At 37.7% G+C, this 24069-nt stretch overlaps 1 protein-coding gene across 7 annotated transcripts in view; it reads right to left on the minus strand.

The window, feature by feature from the left end:
* Positions 1–24069, minus strand: part of ARHGAP20 (Rho GTPase activating protein 20) — a 127486-nt gene that overhangs the window by 19440 nt on the left and 83977 nt on the right. For 5 of the 7 annotated variants that reach the window (XM_023239081.2, XM_023239078.2, XM_023239080.2 and 2 more), the window contains exons 4-10: positions 22403–22552; positions 18571–18672; positions 16222–16263; positions 15248–15332; positions 12271–12348; positions 9678–9744; positions 7001–7189 (exon numbers count right to left, since the gene is read on the minus strand). In XM_023239081.2, coding sequence (XP_023094849.2) covers positions 7001–7189; positions 9678–9744; positions 12271–12348; positions 15248–15332; positions 16222–16263; positions 18571–18672; positions 22403–22552 — 713 coding nt within the window. Of the gene's footprint in view, positions 1–7000; positions 7190–9677; positions 9745–11061; positions 11280–12270; positions 12349–15247; positions 15333–16221; positions 16264–18570; positions 18673–22402; positions 22553–24069 lie in introns of those variants that run through there. The other 2 variants (XM_023239079.2, XM_045038261.1) reach the window with 2 other exon arrangements.

Genomic DNA, 24069 nt, shown 5'->3' on the forward strand with positions numbered 1-24069 from the left:
CTTCAACAAAGGGATAGAAAATACAGGAAAGTTCTAAGCAGAGGTCACAGAGCTGAAGAGTATCATAACTGAACTAAAAAAACACAGTGGTGGAGCCTAGGTGGCTCAGTCAGTTAAGCGTCCGATTCTTGGTTTTGGCTCAGGTCATGATCTAATGGTTGATGAGTTCAAGCCCTGTGTCAGGCTCCATACTGCTGGTGTGAAGCCTTCTTGGGATTCTCTCTCTCCCTCTGTGCCCCTCCCCTGCTCTCTCTCAAAATAAATAAACTTAAAACAAAACAAAACAAAACAAAAGACAATAGAAGAGTTCAACAACAGACCAGAGGAAGTAGAAGAAAGGATCAGTGAACCTGAAGACCAGGCAGAGGTGCTCACCTGATCTAAGCAGCAAAAAGAAAAAGGAATGAAAAAAAAAAAAGACTAAAGATGGTAAAGGGACTTGTGGGACAATATCAAGCAAACTAATATTTGCATTTTAGGATTCCTAAAAGGAGAGGAAATAGAGAAAGGGTCAGAAAACTTATTTGAAGAAATAATGGCTAAAAACTTCCCTAAGCTGTGAAAAGAAAAAGACATCCACACCCTGGAATCCTAGAGAGTTCCAAATATGATGAATCCAAAGAGACCCACACAAAAACACATAATAATTAAAATGCCAAAATTTAAAGACCAGGAGGGAATCTTAAAAGCATCAGGAGAAAAATCACTTGTTATGTACAAGAGAACCCCCATAAGACTATTAGATTTTTCAGCAGAAACTCTGCAGGCTAGAGGGAGTAGCATGATATATTCAGCTGAAAGAAAAAAATTTCCAAGGAAGAATATACTACACAGGAAACTTATCATTCAGAATTAAAGAAGAGATAGTCTTCCAGAAAAGTAAGAGCTAAAGGAGTTCATCACTACTAAATCAGCCTTGCAAGAAAGTTAAAGGGACATTTTCAAGCTGAAAACATATAAAAATATAACTCCCAATGGTAAAGGTAAATAAACATATAAGATAGTGGATTGATCACTTATAAAGCTAACATGAAGGTTAAAAGACAAGAGTAGTAAAAATAACAAACTATAATAATTAGTTAAGGGTTACACAAGATAAAAAGATGTAAAATGTGACATCAAAAACATAAAACACAGCAGGGTAGAGTAAAAATGCAGAGCTTTAGAAACTTTAGTTACTATCAACTTAAACTAGAATGTTATAAATCTGTTGTATGTAAGTCTCATGGTAACCACCAAGCAAAAATCTACAGTAGATACACAAAAGACAATGAGAAAGGAACTAAGAAATCACTAAAGAACACCATCAAACCAAAAGGAAGAGAGGCTGAAAAGAAGAAAGGAACAGAGGAACTACAAAACAGCCAGAAAACAAATAACAAAATGGCCATAAGCACATACCTATGAATAACGACTTTAAATGTAAATGTACTAAAAGCTCCAATTAAAAGACACAGAGTGGCTGAATGGATTAAAAAAAACAAACGTAAGAGTCATCTATATGCTACTTACAAGAGACTTGCTTCAGACTTAAGGACATACACAGACTGAAAATGAAGTGATAGAAAAAGATATTCCCTGCAAATGTAAACCAAAAGAAAGCTGGAGAAGCTATACTTATGTCACATCAGACAAAACAGACTTTAAAAACAAAGTCTATAATAAGAAACAAAGAAAGTCATTATATAATGATAAAGAGATCAATCCACAGAGGAAATAACATTGTAAAGTGGGATACCCCACTTACATCAATGGATAGACCATCCAGACCAAAAATCAATAAAGAAATACTAGCCTTAAACGACATGGTAGACCAGATGGACTTCACATACATACATGCAGAGCACTCCATCCAAACAGAACAGAATACACATTCTTCTCAAGTGAAAATGGAAAAACTCTCCAAGAGAGATCATACATTAGGCCACAAAAGTGGTCTTAACAAATTTAAGAAGCTGAAGTCACATTCAAGCATGTTTTCTGACCACAACGGTATGAAACTAGAAATCAGTTACAAAAAGAAAACTGGAAAATTCAAATGCATGAAGATTAAACAAACTGAAAATTACTGAAAAACATGGGTCAAAAAAAAAAATACCACATACCAAAACTTACGGGATGCAGCAAAAGCAGTTCTAAGAGGGAAATTAGTAGAAATAAATGCCTATGCCAAGAAACAGGAAAATCTAAAATGAACCACCTAACCTTACACCTCAAGGAACTAGAAAAAGGAGAACAACCAAAGCCCAAAGTTATCAGAAGGAAGGAAATAACAAAGATCAGAGCAGCAATAAATGAAACAAAGACTAAAATGACAAGAGAAAAATCACTGAAACCAGGAGCTGCTTCTTTGAAAAGATAAGGAAAATTCACAAATCTTAAGCTAGCTCACCAAGAAAAAGAGAAGGCTCAAATAAATAAAATTGGAAATGAAATAGGAGGCTTACAGCTGATATTACAAAAATACAAATGATCATGAGAGACTACTGTGAACGATTACATACCAATAAATTGGAAAACCTAGGAGAAATGGATAAAATCCTAGAAACATACAACCTTACAAGCCTGAATAATGGAAGAAACAGAAAATCTAAACAGACCAGGGGAGCCTGGGTGGCTCAGTCAGTTGAGCATCTGACTCTTGATTTTGGCTCAGGTCATGATTTCACAGTTGTTGGACAGGGCCCTGTATTGGGCTCTGCACCGGGCATGGAGCCTGCTTGGGATTCTATCTCCCCTTCTACCCCTTCCACACTCTCACATGCTCCCTCTCTCAAATAAAAATAAAAATAAAATCCATTAAGAAAAAAAATAAAATCTAAACAGTTACTGGTAAGGTGATAATATCAGTAATTAAAATCCTCCCCACAAACAAAAGTCCAGGACCAAACTGCTTAACTAGTGAATTCTACCAAGTATGAAAAGAGGAATTAATACAAATCCCTCTCAAACTCTTTCACAAAATAGAAGAGGAAGGACACTGTCAAACTCATTTTGTAAGGCCAGCACTAATCTGATATCAAAATCAGACAAAGACACAAGAAAATAAAATTGCAGGCCAATATCCTTAACGAACATGATGCAAAAATTCTCAAGAATATCATTAGCAAACCAAAGTCAACAATACATTAGAAGGATCATACACCATTATTGACTTATTCCAGGGATGCAAGGATGGTTCAACATTGGCAAATCAATCAATGTGGTACACCACATCACCAAAAGGAAGAGTTAAAGTCATATCATCATTTCAGTCTATGCGGAAAATGCACTTGACAAAATTCCACATTTGAGGGAGCAAACTATGCTCCATGGGCCAAATCTGGCCTTACATCTCTTTCTGGACAGCCTTCAAGGTCTTTACATTTTTGAAAGTTGAAAAAAGTCAAAAGAACAATAACATTCAGTGACACCTAAAAATTATATGAAATTCTTGCTGGAACACAGCTACATTCATTCGTTTATGTACTGTCCAAGGCTGCTTTGACGTCATGCTCAATGGCAGCCTAGTAGTTGTGACAAAGGCCATCAGTGGGGCTCTCACTGATGCTTTGCACTGCTGCTCAACACAACGAACTGCAATGACACATTTACATGTGGATAATATTTTGAGTGCCTTGAGTATCATGATACTGTAAAATTTCAATTTTTTATTACCTGTCATGCCTAGTGTTGAGCTTTTAAGGCGCAGAGCAGTATGGATGACTGCGTTATTGCAATAAATCATGCAAGGATATAACAGCTGTGGTAAAAGAATATACTATACGTTGACATAATCACACTAGGAACTCAGCACAATATTCCCAACTCAGAAGAAAGTGATGAGTAGAAAAATGTGGAATATTTAAATGAAATAATCTCAGCACTGCAGAATTTCTTCACAAAAATAAACAAAAATGAGGCTCCAAAAAATGTCCGTTTCTGAGCAGCTCATTGATGCAGGTAAGGCCATTTACCAGGGGTCAGCTACTTAAATTTTGTATGCTTGCAGCTGACAAAGAGATGTGTACACAGAAACTACACTTGAGGATATTAGCCTTTTTGGTGAGAACAGCTGCTTGAATAGTTGAGAACATTCGGAGTAACATTAATAGGAAACTAAAAAACAAGGCAAATTATTTTCAGCGACTTTCCTTGGTTCTTGATTAGTTGGCAGATGTTACCAATACTGTTCATTTGTTTATTTGAGAAGTCAGTGCCTCCTTTGAAGTGACTGAGGTGTCAGCCTTGAACAGTCTGCAAGGAACAACTACAGGTAAGAATGCTGTCATAGAATTTGAAAAGTTAATAATAATTCAGTACAACCTCAAGTGGAATCTTCAGATTCCAGAAAAAAGATGTAATTTGACAAATCTGCAAAGCTTGTGAAAATGTAAAGTGTTTAGTATCCAGTGGTATTCAGTGTATAATTCATCAGCAGTACCGCACGGGAAGTATTTGCATCCATCATGGATTAGTGGACCAGCAGAGTCAACAGTAAACTTCATTCGCTCTCCTGGACTTACCCATTGCCATTTCTGTGAATTTCTGTCAGAAACAGAAGCTGACTGGCCTGACCTGTGCTATCACATAGCAGCTCAATGACTCATCAGGGGTATAGTTTTATAGTGAGATTTGAGCTCACGGCTGAGATTGAAATTTTTATGAAAGAGAAGATTTTTTCTAGTAGTGATTGGCTTTGGAAATTAGTTTTTGCTGCAAATTGGATGATGTTTCTTAATGAATTACAAGGCAAAAACGTGTTTAGACATAAAACTTCTGAAAGTTTCATGTTGAAAACAACTGACACTTCATCACGAGTAACGTCAAGCTGTTTCTCCCCCTCTTGTGCTACCAGAAGTTAAAGAAGCAACATCTCCATTCTCACACACATTGGTAACAGATATATTTTCTGAGCTCCAGCTACAGTTGCAGTGCTATTTTACCAACCTCAATGCAAGTGCAAAGGAAATTTCCAGATTCCCAAGATCCTTTAACTGTGCCATTGAGAAGCTTCTGCCCCATCTTCAATTGGAAGTGATTCATCTACAGTGACATGCTCAAAGACAAATATCAAAATTCTACAAATGCCTTCGAAGAGGGGAATATATGCAACTAAAATTATATGCTAGTAGAATGAAAGTAGTACTTGGAACTACCTATGTGAAAAGATATTTTCAAAGACGATAAAATATATAAAATCTCATTACAGATCAGAACATTTTGCATTCAATTATGATGACCTTGGTGCTCCAATTATGCAAAAGGTTATTCCTCCAAAAGAATTCAATTCTTCTCATTACTAGACCTGTATTACATGAAATTGTACTCAATTATTACTATATATTAATTATCGTCAATAATAATGGGTGGCAATTTGTTTTGTCTCTTGTCACATGAGTAGCTACATAATTTCCTCAATTTTGTTTGTTGACCTGCAAAGTTTACTATCTGGCCCTTTGCGGAAAAAATCTGCTGAACCCTGATTTAAATTGGTGGTTTCCAAAGCAGCTGTAGCTCTAAATCTTATGTGTTAAAAAATACAGAACTGGTACAACCGTAACTTTTTAGTTGCACAGGTGATTCTGATGCCCAGCTTTGTTGGCACCATTGGTCTATAATTACTCCATCTCTGATCCTCTTATAGCTGTAACCACAATTATCCTTACTTCCAATTAGGAGAAACAGAGAATTAATAAGCACAGAGTGCCTACAATTTAATTGAGCAAGTCGTTGGCAAAATTGGGTAAAACCCTTAGGATTTTTGACTCCTGATTATTGGTCAAACTAATTAAAATGAAAGTGACAAGGGACACAGAGAAATAATTTTGAAAAACCTGAGTATTAAGGTAGAAGAGCGAAATATTCTTCTCAGCTTATAGAGGCGACATTCCTTTTGCATCTTTAAAGACCAACAAATATATATCGAGCACTTACTTGTAGGTATGTCAAGTACTGTTCCAGGTGCTGAGAATAACAAAACAGACCACAATACCCGCCTTCACGGAGCTCACGTTTTAGTGGATGGAAAACTATGACGTCTCTATGATACCCCTTCAAAATGGCCCAAAGATGTGAGGAAACAGCCTTGGAGTCCCCAAAGCTCAATTTACCATCCTAGGAGGGAAGGTGGCCGGCGCACACGCAAGGTTAGGCTTTTACAGCTGTGCTGGCAAGATGGCGCAGCCCCCGATGGAGGGCTTCAGTGGAGTATAAAGTCTGAGGTTGGGCACCACCACAGAGGGACAGGGGGCATGTGCCTGTGTGGAGGAATGCACACGGAAGAGTCGCCGTGTTCACCCGATCCCCCAGCTGGTTCAAAGGGACAAAGGTGTCTATGGAAATTCGGCACCAACTTTCTGCTCACCCACTCACACTTTCTGCATTTTCTTCTATTTCCCATACAACCTAGCTTTCAGACTGAGGGCTTAAAGCTCAAACGTGGTTTCGGGTAAGTAACGGGCCTCATGTGTTCAAGATCACTTTTATCATTCTAAAGTATTATGGGGTGAGTGAAAGAGATGGCTACGTTGACAGGGAATGCAGATTAGATTAGCAGACTAGGGAGAGATTCCCATGCAGATCACCTTAGTCTTCACATACTTATCTACAGCAAGATCCACAGTCTCCTGAGCCCCGTCACTGACGGACTCCCTCTTATCATGTGACCAGTTAGGGGCACCACACAGGGCGATGTGTTACAGTACAAAGAAGGCAGTGAGGACCTGAGCCACTGCCCGGCGCCTCTGACGCTGCAGCGAGCAGAAGGTTAAAGGGGAAAAGCACAGTGAAGACAGAAGGAACAGCCTGTTCTGCTGACTGCTGAGTACACGCCTACTGCTGATTTATAAAATTATCTTCTAAAACTCCATCTTTCCCTTCAAAACACTTAGCAAATTCAAAAGAAAAAAAAATACCTCATCTGGCTGGAAGTTTGGATCTCTGCCTTTGTACTGACTTTTCTTCAAGAATAAAAACTTTTGCTCAAAACAGGCTCCGCGAAGGAGGAGAAGCAACTCACCGCTCAGCTGCTGGGCTGCGGCCAGGCGGCTGGGCTTCAGGATGAATTGGCACTGCAGCTCTCGGGGCAGCTGCTCCATGAGAAAGGACTCCTGGAGGCCGGACGGCGTGCTGCTGTCCTTCGATCCCTGTGTCAGGAGCACAGTGTCCCGAAGATGGCTCATTTTAATTCCATAGGGATATTCATGCCCTACACAGAGAAAAATCTCAATGTAGACTTCAGGCTGACGGGCACCGGGGACATGTGTGCCACATACTACAACACACTGCAGTTTGCTCCTGGGACTTCGGGAATAAAGAATCCTTTTGTTGACTGAATGATCACTATGCACGCTCTTACGCTTGGAGACCACAGCATAATGCAGGTGGCCCTATCAAAGTAGTTTTAAGCAGGTGGTTGGGGGTGGGGGGCGGGGGGGAGGTGAGAAAAAAAAGCAAAGGGAAAAGAATCTTAAAAGAATATCTTCTTTGGAATGCACAGATTAGCTTGTGAGTTGCATGATGTTGACTTTTCCTATGTTCGCTTCTGAGAATATTTAAAGGTATTCTAGTTTTCCTTCAACACGAACCGTATCTGTAAATCCTCAGCAAATCCTTGACATCTCCACCCTTAAATCCATGGATTAAAAAATCACACAGCGATAAGGATCAAATAAGTAAACTTTAATGGTTAATATTATTCAAATAGTAAGAGCAAAGGACTATCTATTTCAAGCATCACTATTATTCAACACAAGATGTCTGTCTGAAAAAGACATTTCATCACTTCTTATTACTTATATAATCAGAGTTACTTCAGAGCATTAAGACTGGTTTGTGTGATTTATGCTTTCCTCCCACTGCTGCCCTCTGAGGGTAGTGTTCACAGGCAATAATCAGAAGGAAGACTGCGGGGTATTAGAAACACAGAAACAGGATTCAAAGAGGAAATGGCAAACAAAAACTAAATCCTGGACATCTGATTGCTCTTTAGTCTTCTCGGTGGTTGCACTGCCTTCACTGAAACCTTCAAGTTCCACTGTGCTGTAGATCTGCCTTTTTTTATTTTTATTTTTTTTAAGTACAGAGAATAAATTCTCTTCTATTTCTAATTTATCACTGGATATCACCCTGTGACCTCTTCTCTGTCCATCCAGCAGAGGCATGTAATACCAATGTTCCAATGATATCAAGCTCTACAGCTGCTTCCATGGATTAAGGCCAAAAAACGAGTAGCCAGCAGCTACACTACAACCGAAGTTTCCAAGGCACACTGAAATATACAATGGAGAATCGCTGCTAAGTCGTGTCCCATGGTTGGTTGGTTGGTTGGTTGGTTGGTTATTTATTTATTTAGTGCAAGTTAGCAATCAAGCTTGAAGCTGTTTTAAGCCTGAAAGCTACCATCCGAATAGTTTTAATCAATAGATTTTATTAAAACAATTATTTATTTGATTTTTAATCACAACCTCATTGCTGATTCTTACAAAAATGACACCATTAAAAAAGAAAACAAATGCAGTGAATTTTATCCTCAGCTATGTGCATGACAGGTTGCTTTACTTTAAGTCTGAGAATATGTTGGTTTTAGATTATTCAGATCACTTGAAACATCCTGAATTAGAAAGCAGTGATCACCCAGGTAAATGAAAGGATTACATGAGATAATGCATATAATATGCTCTGCACACTTTCTGGCAGCTAGTAAGCATTTTTTTTTTATTGGCAGAAATCATTATCATCCTTATAATTATTACTGTTATCATCTCAAGATCTGTTACAGATACTGTCCCTTATTTTATTTGCTCTATTTCTGTTAAACCACACTGGGTGACCTTACTGATCAAGAAGTACTTTTAGTGGGGGTGCCTGCGTGGCTCAGTAGTTAAGCATCTGACTCTTGATTCTGGCTCAAGTCATGACCTCAGGGTTGTAAGATTCTCTCTCTTCCTCTCTCTCTGTCCTTCCCTCGCTCTCCTCCTCAAAGCAACCAAACACAAACAGAAACAAAACACCCAAAACAAACAAACAAAAAAGAAGTTTTTTTTTTTTTTTTTTTTTTAGCTAAATGGTTTAAACAAGGTGAGATGTAACCTATTCACTTCCAATAATTTCTCAGAACAAATGCTGGAAAATCTGTCTAGAGAAATAGCAAAGTACTGAAGTAGTAGCTCGCTTACAAGTCAGTGAATATTTTTAGGACTCTAAATGGATTAATCTCCTTTTCTTTAGGATGCCTAGGGCAGGTGTTGAATACTCACTGATCAACTAAGAGGCATGAATGGATTACAGATGGTCTTCCACAGAGGCAATGTAGTAGGGAGGAAAGGGAACAGGAAATTCAAGAACTGAAGATGAAAAAAATATATAGGGAAAAGGAATACCAATACATGTTGTTTTCTCATGGAAAAAATTTTAAAAAGGTTTGCAAAATAGGTGTTTGTAAAGTAAAAAAAAAAAAAAACAAAGAGAAATTTACATTTCTCTTCTCACCTACACCATTAACTGCTTGAGTGAAGAGACACTATTTGCCTAGCCCTTAGGAAATGGTTGATAGGTATTTACTGAATGAATGAATAAATATTATATGAGATATAATATTTGATGCACTTAAATTCAGGACTCCATGACCAGTTCTCATAGACACTTAGAATTATAATTAAAACACAATCCTATCTTAGATATTTGAAGAAACTTACCAATAAGTGGGTATGGTGCCTCTTCTTTGCCAGAATTGACCCAAAGCTGGTAATCTCTCTCAGAGCCCTTGGAGATAAAAATATTAACAATAATTCCGTCACGTTTGGTAACTGAATAAAGACATATTTTGGGGGTGGATTTTTATGTTTGGAGAAAAAATGGGGACAATATAAATGCTGTTCAAGTTCATGGGGGTGAATACAGTTTTTGAAGATGGCAATGCTAATTCCTACAATCCATATTCCTGTCTCATCCCTGGCAGAGGACTCAGCAGTCCTGTCCTCTCTTCCTAGTGATGACCAGCGATCCATAGACTGCAATGGAAGAAAGCCCTTATGGTTATGGGTAGCCCACAGAACGTAAAATTATAAGCCCCTTTACAAAGCAGAAAGAAATGTCCTAGTTTTCTAAAAGGCTGATCTCTTCATTAGAGTCCTGACTTCTGCCATGCCTCTGGACTTCTCAGAAAATACTGGACTTAATCTCCAACATGCCCCTGCAAAGACATCCTCGTTATCCAGAAAGCCACAACAATGCTGTGTCTGTGATGAAAAAGTGAAATCTCAAGGGCTGACTGTATTAGCTCAGCAGTTTCTGAGCAGAAGGAGAATGACCAAGAGGCTTTGAGGAGATAGGTGGCTGGCACAGTCTACACTGGTTTTATTTTGGGCAAGTCCAGTCCTGGATACAGAAAGGACAAGAATTCTAGAGAATAGGCCCAGTCATAGAACACAATGAAATTGTTCACGGGCAGAATTATAGCCCAGCAATACTAAAAATCTCACTTGAAAGAAATAATACCAAATTCAATAGACTCTGCTGCATCGTCTAGGACAGGATAAAGGACAAATGTTCTAAATGAAGCTAGAAGAGACTGGTAATATTCAATATTCTTGCCTTTATCTTTGGATTAAAAATCAACGTTCTGACCTTATAATAGAGGGTCCTGGATGTGGAGAATTACTTCTGGCCTCCTCCTCTACCCTATTTGTCACTTCCTTCCCCATTCTCAACTTAAAAAATTTTATTGCAAATAGGGACGGCAGGCAATCTGATAAAAATCCTTTATTTTTTTTTTTTGTAGTATCTGAAAATATGCAATAACCCATTAGAAGAGCATAACCAAATAGCCTCCATTCCTAATTATAATGAATAGGAATATTTTTGGTCTCAGGACATGGATTACTTTTCTCAAAGGAAAAGCATAAGTAAAATGAATCCTGTCACTAATCAATCTCCTTTCCCTTCCCTTAAACTATTCCAAGATATAAACACATGAGCTTAAAAATCAATGCAGAGGCGCTAGCTTTACCCAGTGCACATAAATCTAATCATATCTTAAGTATATTATTAAATGTGACTAAAATAAATGAGATCTCTTACCCTAAATTGTGATTTCTCTGAGTGCCTAGGGGCGTAGGATAGCACTGTGTCCCAGTGAATTGAAATGCAGCTTAGAAGACTGTGACACATCTAAGACGTTTGGCATGCTGCAGCACAGTAACACCGCGCTTTCATGTTCGTAGACAGTCTTACTCAAGAAGTGGTGTTGTTCAAGTGCTTCCTCTAGTGTCCGTCCCTCTGAAAGTCACTCCCGTTAACACAAGGCCCACGGTATGCGGTCTATACACTGGCAGGGTGGAGAGGACGAGGATTTTCCAGTGTTCTCCCTACCTCATCCTCAAACATGCCAATCTTCTCCATTAATTAAATTTCAAAAACTCACCTTTGCCCCGCAAAACAGAAAAAAGCAGAAGCTAAAAGTAAAATGGAGGGGAGATGCGGGATGCACACTAAAGCTCTTTAAATCCAGGATCTGATTCAAAGCTTGTTGTTGTTTTTAAAAGTTATTTATTTATTTATTTATTTATTTATTTATTTAAATTTACATCCAAGTTAGTTAGCATGAAGTGCAATAATGATTTCAGGAGTAGAAGTCAGTGCTTCATCCCCTTACTACAACATGCAGTGCTCATCCCAACAAGTGTCCTCCTTAATGCCGTTCTCAAAGCTTGTTTTTCAATTTACCAATTCAGTTGAGGTACCAGCCAACTCATCTTCTGGATCTGCAGTCAGTGAACATTGATTCTAGCTATGTGTTCTTCATGTATAAATTCTACTACAGGGCAAATCCTTCAGAATTCACCCTCCTAAGACTGATGGAATCTTGGGATAATAGAATAATTAGGTAGAGGAGAAGAACCAGGAAAGGAGAGAAGAGAAGAACAGTCGTAGAGAGACACGTACATGTGAAGGAGGTTAGAACTTACTCATTAGAATATTATACCAAGAAAACTCCCCAACTGAATATGTATACAGCATATACAATAAAAACACATATTATTATCATTCTAACAGTACAGTCTAATCTTACTATGCTTTCCAGCTCAGGTAAGTTTTACAACAGCAGTATAAGAGGAGCATCTAATAGTAAGGCTTTCCTGTTCTTATTTCCTCCATTTTGGGGGGGACAAAACATGAATTCGGTATTGCCAGTAATCAGCTGTCTTATGATGAAAGGGATAATATTTATATGAACCTAAAGAATAAAAAGTTTGCTTTTCACTAACAGTATGTAGGAGAGTAACTTACAGTTATCCCTAGCATTGGTAGTGACATGTTGATAACTTCACTTGCTGTATCTGAATTCCTTACTGTTATAGTTTTAGACTGCAGAAAAAAAAAAAGAAATGAGAAATATAGTTATAAATAAAGGGTATTAAATCAGGTGAACAAGTAAGTACTGTGAAATGATTACCCAAAGGCATCTCTCGATTTCAAGTGTTGACGGCGTTAAAGCACATGACTTAAGTAGAAAACAAACCCTTGATATCCATTTACTTTCATTCCATTATATATTATGGCTTTTGATAAAACACCTATTTCTCTTAATATAAGGAATACGGGGCTCACCAAACAGAAGGCCTTAAACAAGAAAGAAAAAGATTAACTACATATGAGAGAGAGTAGATGGACTACCCTCCCAGCCACAAAAAAGGACCTAGACAGGTTGGTCGACGCATCGCGTCCCTCACACAACCCGTCATGAAGAAGGGAGAGCGCTGCGCCACTTCGCACTGTGTCCTGAGCGCGGGCTCCGCAGTGCGGATTTGACACGGTGTGGGTCCCGCTGTCATTTTCTCCACATGGCAAAAAGTGGAGGTAAAATCATAATAAAAACTGGCTACACAAAGACATTTCAAGTTTAGAATTTTTAAAACCACTATTCTTTGAAGCACCTTCTATATGTCAAACACTGTGGCTACTGGGATTTCCAATGTTGAAATCTGCAGAGGCCTTAAAACCAGTGGGTCTAGAACTGAAAATTTCACAAAGCTCAATTCTGTTATCAACTCTGCTACTGAAGAGGATATCCGGAATAGCTCTGTGCTAAATTACATTTAGAAGTTACTACTTAAAAATAGAAAGAAAGTTTGCAGCAAACAGAAAAGGGATTAACAAGATTTTGAGATATCTATATAGAGTTCATAGAATTCCAAGACACTTAAATATAGGACAACGCTATGTTATCAAAAAAGAAATATTTACTATGCACATAGGATTTATGTGTTATAATTATCAGATGAATCAGCAATGAGGGCTGTGTCCCCCATAGGGCTTAAACGGTACAAATAAGTAGTATAAATGGAAACAAAATCCCATAAAAATAAAAATGATATAAAAATAATGCTAAAGTGAAATCCACTGACAACTCACCACTTATCCTTCCATTACAGTATTTTTCTTTCTCTATGAGCCAATTACTCAACATGACAAACTGCCTCTTAAAGTTGTTTGCTAATTGATTTCAAATTGTGCTCCTTGTAACTCCAAGGATTATGCAAAAGTGTCTGAGAACCCAACAGGCAGGGCTTTGAGCACCAATCCCAGTGTCTGTCTTCTACTGGAGTGGCACAGATGTTTTGCAAACTGGGCTTTAACCTGAGATATAATTTCATGAACGGCATCTGCCTTTAAAAATTTTCAGTCCAAAAACCCATCCTTAAATTAAATTTTAAAGAAATTCTCTCATGAAGTCTTTTGTAAAGTGAACAATCTATCCTGTAATACTATCTCTCAATGTACCTGGTTTCTAAGATAATGATTTTTCTTAATATTAGACATATGTTCAAAACAGTAATTACAAAAAAAACCCCAGTAATTGTAAGATGTGTGTTTTCCCTTGCATGCCTTTGTGGCAGACAAAACAAATGAATTTCGGCAGATAGTCCTCTCTGGCTAATATACAAATAAAAAAACCAGACAAAAATGAAAATGTGGATTTTTTCCCCCCCACGTTAGCAGAATTCATTGACCGGTTGTCTATAACTAAAGGCCGAAGATAAAGAATGTTTTCCATACACGCATGCCTATTTTGGTGGCAATCACTCTTTCTGGAAGCCGGGCCTCCCTGAGAGGAGACTCTTGCCATGAAGCAACTTCAGAGAGCAAAGGATAGTGTGTCATATCATTGTTGAGTTAACCAGGGTACCGTTGATAAACACAGAGCACCCAACCTGACATCTCCTGTCTTCTCTTCCAAAAAAGAGTGGGACTCTGGTCCTTTGTCAAATACATGCTTTCCATATACTGAAAATGTTAAAAAAAAAAATTGCAGGGGATTTTCCATGAAAATCCTAAATGTAACCAAATGCCACAACAATTAAATCAAGACCGGCAGAAGGTGGGTTTTTGTTTGTTTTTTGCTACTTTGCTATAGTAGATCTCTGTGTTTCACACCGTAAAAATTTGAGTATTTCTCTCAAGCAGTGACATCTGGCACTCAAGTCAGAACATTTGCATAACATTGGCCTTTGGCCAAAGCATAACTATTTTGTACTACATCCTTTTCCAGTGTGATGTAGAGTTGTTGTGAAGTATGGCAATGCACAATGTCATAAAAATATCCACAAGTGTCCATTTTATTCGTTGTTGGTAACATCTTGGCATTTATTCTCTATTTTTAGTCATCAAATTCTACATAATAACGAGGGATAAGTAGACTTAATTTTTATTTGACCAATATGATAAAAACTGTGGGGTAGGAACATGCTGATCCCTTAAAAATGTCATCTCTCCCAGCTCATACATTTATTAAGCCAATGGCTTCAATCCCTAAAAACTCAGAGAATGAAAAACTCAAACCACCTTCTACTTAAGAAGTGACAGGTTAGAAAAAATTGCTTAATACTAATAGGAAATACATCCTTGTGGAAATGGCTTTACTACAAGCTGCTGCAGCTGCTACTGAAAGGATCCAGAGAAACATTAATGCCAGAGGGAGGAAAGAGACATCTGACAACCAATATTCTTTCCAAGTGTAAATGTTAAACACTGTTGTGAATAGGAATTTCTCTTGCTTCTCTTTCTCTAGGGTTTACTTTTCACATATACAAAGACATACATATACCCAGAAAAACGCATTTTCCCCACAACGGTACTTCTAAATGCCTACCTGCCATAGCACAAACATAGCCTGTCTATCTGTTTGCCTGTCTCTGGTTTTATCCACAGTGCTCTGCTTTATGCAGGGAGTTGGAATTTAATTTTCTGGCTTAGAAACACTTACGTAGGCACAATTCCCAACGTCCTTGGCGAAGATTTTGAGGGGAATGGTCTTCGGGTAGTCCTTCTCTTTCTCTAGACTGATGTATCTAATCAAAAGCAACGACAACCCAAAACAACACTGAGTCAGATGGATTTTGCTAATGGCTTATCTTAAAATCAATCTATTTTGCTAATATTTTCAGTATACTTATATGCTATTTTTTAAAAGACAGATGGAAAGATTCGGCAGAATCTGATTGCATTATGGGTTGAAAGATCATTAAAAAAATTCTCAGGACATTAGGTACAGGCACAAAACGAATGGGGGGATCTATTTCACTTGAGGTTTGAGGAGCACAGTCAGGTTTAGGCACCTCTGGGTTTTATCTTCCAAGTTTTCCTACCTTCTCTGGAGAGGCCCGGAATCTTACTGACAAGTACAGTAACATATATAATACCTTACTGCACCAAACTAAGACAGTGGCCTTTTAATTTTCATTTAGCTCTCTTGTTGAGTGTATATCTTCCCTTAGGAAGGCAGAGAGGGGAGAAGGGAGGGAAGGGTTATAGAAATAAGAGATGAACCTCAAGTTGACCATTTTTCATCTGTATGCTCAAAGGTGGAGATCCTAATTGAGTTCTGAGATGCTCAGAAAACCCTCCATATTTGGAAACTTAATACACGCTTTGAGGAAACTGTTAGCTCCAAATGGTAGGCTCCGGAGATGCGAGAGATTATGGACTAATTTCTGTCTAGAATGATCTAACCAGACCTCAGTTCTCCCTCCTAGGAAGTAAGGAATACATGTAATGAAGAGAACATTATTTACAGTAAGTAGTAGCTGGTGTACAGTTCACACAATAGTTTATTTTGAGGACAAATGAATAATTTCTACTAAGGAAAAGGGGAATAGCTTGGGGTATATCTCTGTGGAGAAGAATTTAATTCTTTTAACTACAAGTTAAAGATTAAAAATATGCACATGGAAACAATACCTCTGAAGGAGAGAGAGCCATTTGTCCTTTTGTTCTGGAGAACTGCAATCAAAGAAAATAGGAGAGAAAAATTAAACACACAACACATTTATGCTAACATATCTGAGACTGTCGTTCCAGACGAACTATCAGTGGCCTGTCGTTGGGGCAGCCACATACTCCCACAACTCTGACAGAGCTGCGTTCTGGAGAGTCCTCAGCCGGAAAATCCCCACCAGGAAAAACTGTATGGTCGAGTTCACTTTTACTAAAACCTCTTGAGTAGATCCAAGACAGGGCCACTTTCCACTTTATGGCTTTTTTGCAAGTGTAACTCTAATTTGATTTGGAATCCAAACACCTGGCTGGTTAAAAACACACACAAGCTATCTGATCACGAGCAAATCACTTCTCATCTCTAAGCTTGTTTCCACATCTGTAAAATGGGGCTAGTTGTCTCAGAGTGTTTTTACAGCTTTAATTGTTACACAAATATAAAGTATGCTCAATTAAAGACAAATTTGGCATATTGATGGACATATCTTGGGCCAGAAACCAGTTTCCTGTCAGGAAAAGAAGTATTTATACATGTAAACAGCATAATTTAGCAAACTGGTTCTCATAAAACGTATCCTTAATTACTATAATCTTCTAAGATCAATTAGTTTACAACTAAATCATTATTAATAATTTTTCTGAAGTTACTGCTTAGCTTAATTCTTAAGCTAAGAAATAATTCAATGTTTATTTCTATATGGTCTTGTTACTCACTATCTTGTAAAGTCATATTTCTAATCTTCTTAACAAACTTGGAAACCCTAGTTCTTCTGTTCCAGAAAAATACACTTAACAAATATTTGTAATTTGTTTCTAACTCTGTTGCTTAGCAATTTTCTCCACCCGCAACCTCCTAAGATCAGTTATCAGAAAGTGTATGACATCTCTTTTACCACTGACCATACAATTTCCATCTTCCACAATTCTTTACAACCTTTTGATGTATTCACCTTTCTTAAACAGAACATTTTCTACGTTCATTTGTGTCAAATCTTAGACTTATTTACAAAAAACTGTGTTGAAAAACAGGTGAGTTTTCCTTAGACCTGTTAACTTTTTTCAAAGCAGTTAAAGAAAATTGCCCCTTTAAAACACTTAGTATTTTTTGTTAACTTTTAATTTTTTATTGACGTGAAAGGCACAGAAAAAACTATATAATGCTTAAGTGTACAGCTTGAAAATTTTTTACAAAGTGAACACACCTATGTGATTGAAATTCAGATTATGAAACCTCGGGAAGACTCTGTGTGCGGCTAACTTCTAACAGAACTGGATAGTTTTGTTTTCTCTATTATAAATGTAACCAAACAATACGTACTATTTTGTGTCTGGCTTCTTTCCTTCCACATTATGTTTATGAGACTTAGGTATATTACTGTTCTTAGAACATTCATCCTAACTGCTGTATTACGTTCCATTGTTTGAATATACAGCATGAATTACTTCAAAAATGAACAGTTTATGAAGTGTGCAAGTTAACTCACTGAGATTGATTTATATAGTATTCCTGTGTTTTCCCCTTCACCCAGCCTGTGTAAGAATCCAGACCTTCTCTTTCTTCAGTGATTTTTAATCTCTGGCACTTCTACAGAAATAAGAACAAAGTTATCTCAGAGTTTCACAAACACCTAAGCTCATGTGATAAGAGCAAGAAGAGGAGAAAAGAATTATATCTTAGAGAAGGAGAAATGGCAGGGCAGCCTGGACAGATTCTCTCAAGTTTGGGAGGGGACAGACTCTGTTGTCCTTGAGAGTGCACAGGGACCCGGATGTTATTTGGTTGAGGTGCCTCAGGAAAGAGAAAGACCCCACAGGAAATGACTGCTGGCAGTAACTGGGGAGGCCTGTTCCTAAGTTTTTATATCCGTGAAAACAGCTGCATCCCACACGCGGCAAGGAGTCAGAGCATCTCTGAATGTAAAGGACAACTCTGGGCACAGAGAAAGATAACGTCAGCAGTGACCACAACAGACCAAAGGTCAAAACCTTTCATCTGTTTGGAAGACATCACAGAAACCTCCTGCATTCTGGTTCTACTCTAAGAAAACAGGGTTCCAGTAAAGAAGAAAATTTGATTTCCTAACAGTCTGGCAAATGGAGGCTCAGGGTGAGTTTTAATTTGATCTATAAATAAACAGGCTTTTCTTGACTACCTGAGTTTATAGACTGAGATCCATACTAGGTGCTTAAGTTAAAATATTCTTCCTCTGATTCTTCTGACAGATAGATCCATGTCAGATTTAAGTACTTCCTGTGTCTTTTGAATAATGTTCTCATTACTGCGTAGTTATCTGTAATATCAAGGCACGGTACCTGTTTTTCTGGTAGATATAGATCCTAGGTTTGAGGATCAGGGTACAAGAGATATGAAATTCCTTCTGGTCTTTTTTGAGATGTGATGATGTACTCTGTTTCCTAAGGTAAAGCATGAAAAGTTCAGTGTTGGCTCTTCCCCTAACTCGACACAACTGGGAATTCCTCACTGATTCTGGCAGTTGTCAGTCCTAGATTTCAAAACTATCAGTCTTTACCTTTTGGTTTCTTTACAGACGTTATAGTGACTGGCTAGGAGAGACTGCTTCTTGAGCTGCTAGTCTGATGGTATTTTAAACTGATCATGACCTAGATTTTTCTCAATATTTATTTGATATATACCATTTCTGGCATTCTTCAACCCTTCCTAAAGATCCAAGCTTCCCTCCAATATCATTTCACTTCGGGCTGAAAAACTTCTGTCAGCATTTTTTTTTTTTTTTGGAACAAAGTTCTGCTGGAATAAATTTTTAGAGTTAAAAAAAAATCTCTATTTTACCTTCATTTCTGAAGGATATTTTTGCTGGACATAGTATTCTAGTTTGAGAGTTTTCCATTTCCATTCCACTGTCTTCTGAAAATTCCAAGTTTCTGATGAAAAAAACCACAGTGGTGCAAATCACTGCTCCCCTAAATGTAATGTGCTGTTTTTCTCTGGCTGCTATTAAGATTTCCTCTCATCTTTGGTTTATAGCAGTTTGTCTATATAACATAACTAAGTGAAATTCCCTTCATATTCCTGTTCGGGGTTCAATGATTCTGTACATTTGTATCTTTCACAAAATTGGAATGTTTCCAAACCATTATTTCTTCAACTATTTGTTTGGTCCCATTTCCCTTCTCTCCTTTTCCGGAGTTCCAATTACATGTGTATTATATCTTCTGGTATTTTCTAACAAGTTTCTGGTGCATTTTTCATTAAAAAATGCCTTTGTTTTCTCTGTTCTGCACATTGGACAATTTGTATCAATGTATCCTCAAATTCACTCTTTCCCCTTTCATTTCTATTCTGTAACTATAAGATATTGCGGTTTTTCAGTTCTAAAATTTTCATTTGGCTCTTTTTTATATTTTCTCTTTCACTGTTGAGAAATATTTTCATTCATTTCACTTGGCTTTTTTCCTTAGAGAGCACAATATAAAAGTTGCTTTAAAGTTCTTTTTGGGTAATTCCAACATATGGATCATCTCAGGACTGACCTCTATTGGTTATCTTTTCCCTTTTCTGATTCTTTGTATGTCAAGAAATTTTATACTGTATTCTAGACATTATGAATATTTTGTTTTAGAGACTCTGAGTGCTGTTATATTTGCAAAAGAGTATTGGTGTTTTTACTGTATTCTAGACATTATGAATATTTTGTTTTAGAGACTCTGAGTGCTGTTATATTTGCAAAAGAGTATTGGTGTTTTTACTGTATTCTAGACATTATGAATATTTTGTTTTAGAGACTCTGAGTGCTGTTATATTTCCAAAAGAGTATCGGTGTTTTTGTTATTAACAGGTAACTAACATGATTAGACTGAAGCTGCAAATTCTATCTTACTTGCGGTGAACAGAACCTTGGTTCCATTCTTTGATCCTCAGATTCAAGCTGTTTTGAGTCTCTTCCACGCATGTTGGTTCAGCAATCAGCCAGAGACTTGGGTAGAGTCTGTCCGCAAAATGTGAGCCTTCCCTTCTCTGATACCATCCTTTTTGAGACTCCTTCCCTCACGATCTTGCGGCTGTGGCTGGCTCAAGCTCTTATTCTGGTTGTTCAGCCAGAAAGACTGGGGGTTTCTGTCAGTTTAGTTGCCCTGCACCATGACATTGGCCATGCCTTAGGCCAATGCCTTAAACATAGGCAACTCACCCAATGCTGGTGCCTCCTTCCAAATTTCAATTCCTCTCCAAAATCTGCCAACTTTTGTTCACTTTCCAGACCCTTTTAGGTGGTTGTTGTCTGTATTTTATTCAGAGTTTAGAGTTGTTATCTGTATGGTGGTCAGTCTATTAAGACCTCACTCTGTCTGCTGTATCAGGGACAGAACTCGTCAACACAACTTTTTTTAATTTTAAATACTATTTTAAACTTGAAATAAGTTTAGACTTTCAGAAAAGTTGCTGCGATAGTTCAGAGGGTCCTTGTATACCTCTCACCAGTTTCAGTTTCCTAAAGTTGATGCACACTTGTCAAACTAAGAAACTATTACTGGTATATTACTATTAACTAAGTTCTTGACTATTCAGATTTTACCAGTTTTTCCATTAATGTCCTTTTTCTGTTCTGGGACCCAAACCAGGATAACACATTGCATTTAGTTATCACATCTCCTTAGTGACTGGTCTATGACAGTTTTTCCTGTTTTATTTTTTTGTTTGTTTGTTTTTGTTTTTTGCTGTGATAATCTGGAGGAGTGCTGGTCAGCTTAACCTACAGAATATCCTTCAATCTGGGCTTGTTTGATGTTCATCTCATGCTTGGACTGGCACTATGGGTTTTGACGAGGATAATACAACGGTGACCTGCTCTTCTCATCACATTCTATCAAGGGGCACATGACATCATTAGTCATGTTAACCTTAATCTTTCTGGGTAAGGTACTATACTTTTTGAAGAATACAACATATGTAAAACTTGTTTATACATCTGTACTTCTTCTTATAACAAGTTTCATAAAAACCTCTTAATTAAAGACCTCATGTAGTCTTGTCCCTCTCTAGAAATCCCTTCCTTTCACCTGTAACTCCAAGGAGATTAGGCAACGGAAAATGATACTATCTAGAGAAATCTGTCATGGAAAAGAAGATATGCGGACAATGATGTACACACATGTTTCTTCCCAGTAAGTTCTTAAAATTTGTGGTAGGCCAATAATGCATAATAGAACTTAATGACATGCCTGTTTTTTATTAGAAGATTAACAGCTTGGAAATTTTGAGTTATCTGGCTTTAGGATGATACCTGACGTGTCTGGTGGTAGAGGGGAGAGAAGAGACCAAGAGAAAAACGTGTACATGTGATGAGCCCAATTCTTTAAGTGTAAAACAAATACCGGACGTGAGGGTGCAGCTGTTCAAAATCACAGGTGTGAGGTTTGGTATGCTCACCTGGAACTGAGAAGTGCCAATGTGGCACGTTCGGGTTGAGAGTACAAAGATTCTCTATACATTCTCCATCCCCATCCCAGTCACAGGGTGAGTCTTAGGAAACTAACTTTTACTTCTTGGGTCATGAATTCATTTTTGATTGTCACATCTCTATGCCAAATCAGAACCTGATTGTACAGTTCAGGTACCCCCATTATTTCACAACATTAATTTTATTTCTATCATTAAAAACTATTTCGTTAGAAAATCTGGGAGTATAAAGGTTATTCAAGCTTAACTGGACGATTCTATCCAATTTTTCAGTAAAAGTCTATTTCAGTGGGTTGAAAAGATCAAGTCAAAAGCTCACTACGTAAAACAATACCTGAACATGAGCAAAGGGGAGGTTGGAGAGTGCGGTCTCTGCGTGAGCCTCTATTCCTCTCCCACAGCCCGAGGTCTTTCAGCAGAGCCCCTCTAAAAATCACTGGTCAAACCAAGATAGAGGACTCCAGTGTTCTCACTATTTACCATTACTCTCCACATATTTTAAGAAGAAGCTCTTGGGGAGAAATACAAGGCATACGAGTGTCTTTACTGGAGGCATGTCAAAAGATGACTTCAGAATAAATCAGAATAAAATATTTCCCTTTGAAAAATCAATAGAACAAAATTGGATTAACTTTTTCTTTTTCATCCTAGAAATTACCTAGTTGACTGCATTTAACATGTAAATACAGCAGACGCTATGGTTCTTACCTGAAAGTGGCCACGAAGTTCACCGTGGGCCAGCCCAAGACAAACGATTTCAGGGCATTGGTGTTGCCTTCTCCCACTTCGTCCACACAGCTTGCTGTCCACATGTCACTTAATTTAATTTTATTTTTTATCTTAAAGTTGTTGTTATATCTAGAAAGATAAAAACCACACAGGACTTCTTGTTGTTTTGTTTCCTAAATTTTTTTTTTAATTTTTTTTTCAACGTTTATTTATTTTTGGGATAGAGAGAGACAGAGTTTGTTTCCTAAATTTTATGAGAGCTCCTGTACTTGTGACAAGAGGACAGTTTCCACTAATCATAGGCAAAGAGTGTCTTACTCATTGTTTGTGACTTCAGTGCCTACAGCAGGAGACTGTAAGATGGCTGGTTACCTGTGACCCCAAAGGCTCTGGAAACATGTGTTGTATTAGTCCTTATGCCTGCATTTATGGGCAAAAAACGGCCATAAACTATCTATATTTTTTTTCTCAGTTGAGCATTACATTTGGATCAAAAATCTAATTTTAAATTTACTGCTGTACTAAAAAATTAATGCACTTATTATTTATAACTTCCTTACTTCCAAAAAGATTTGAGTCGATGAACAAAAGGTTAAAATACACATTACTTATTAAAATATTTATAAAATTTTCACCTTAAGAGAGATGCACATAAAAATTATAATCTGGAATTAGAGGAATTTTCAGCATATTTCCAACTGAATGGTTACAAGTTTTTCTAGTCTTTACAAGCAAAGGTTAGTTAAATTTCTTTAAAAAAATGTTTTTTCTGGGATGCCTAGGTGGCTCAGTCAGTTAGGTGTCTGACTTCAGCTCAGGTCATGATATCGTGGTTCTGGAGTTCAAGCCCAGTATTGGGCTCTGTGCTGACCGCTCAGAGCCTAGAACCTGCTTTAGATTCTGTCTCCCTCTCTCTATCTAACCCTCTCTCACTCAAGCTCTCTGTCTCTCAAAAAAGAATAAACATTAAAAAATTAAAATTTTTTTTTTCTTTTAGAGAGCAAGAGAATGAGCAGGGGAGAGAGGCAGCAGGGGAGACAGAGAGAGAATCGCAAGCAAGCCCCATGCACAGCGCAGAGCCCAACATGGGGCTTGATTCCACGACCCTGGGATCAAGGACGGAGCTGAAGTCAAGAGTTGGATACTCAACCAACTGAACCACTCAGGTGCCCCTAAATTTCCTTTCTTAATAGTTTGTTCATATCATTTCCCCTTGTATTCTGGCTAAAATTGAAAAACTCTAGCTAAAAACAGACCCTTAACTAAACTGGAAAAAAAAAAGGCAGGAAGTACTACACTTAAGTGGAGTTAACACAATTAATATTTATCTCCAAGGACCCAGAAGGTAATCTACTTTAAGTTAGCATTGAAATCGCTTTTTGACAATTTCTACCTAATCTTCCTTAGAACCTAATATTGAAACCACCATTATCTCTTGACCTAAATTCACAGATTTCATGCTCATAATGGACCTGAGACTTAGTTAGAAGGCACTGGGAAAGATAAAGAGAATGCTTAGGGAAACTTGGACACTTCCTATCACTCAGAGCCATTTGTGGAAACAGAAAAAAACTGACATGAAATCAAAGACACTTCATATGGCAGTATTCCTAAAACTCCTCCATGGAATATTTAAAGCCAAAACT

Source organism: Felis catus, chromosome D1 (genome assembly GCF_018350175.1).
Source record: "Felis catus isolate Fca126 chromosome D1, F.catus_Fca126_mat1.0, whole genome shotgun sequence".
In the NCBI taxonomy this organism is placed as follows: Eukaryota; Metazoa; Chordata; class Mammalia; order Carnivora; family Felidae; genus Felis; species Felis catus.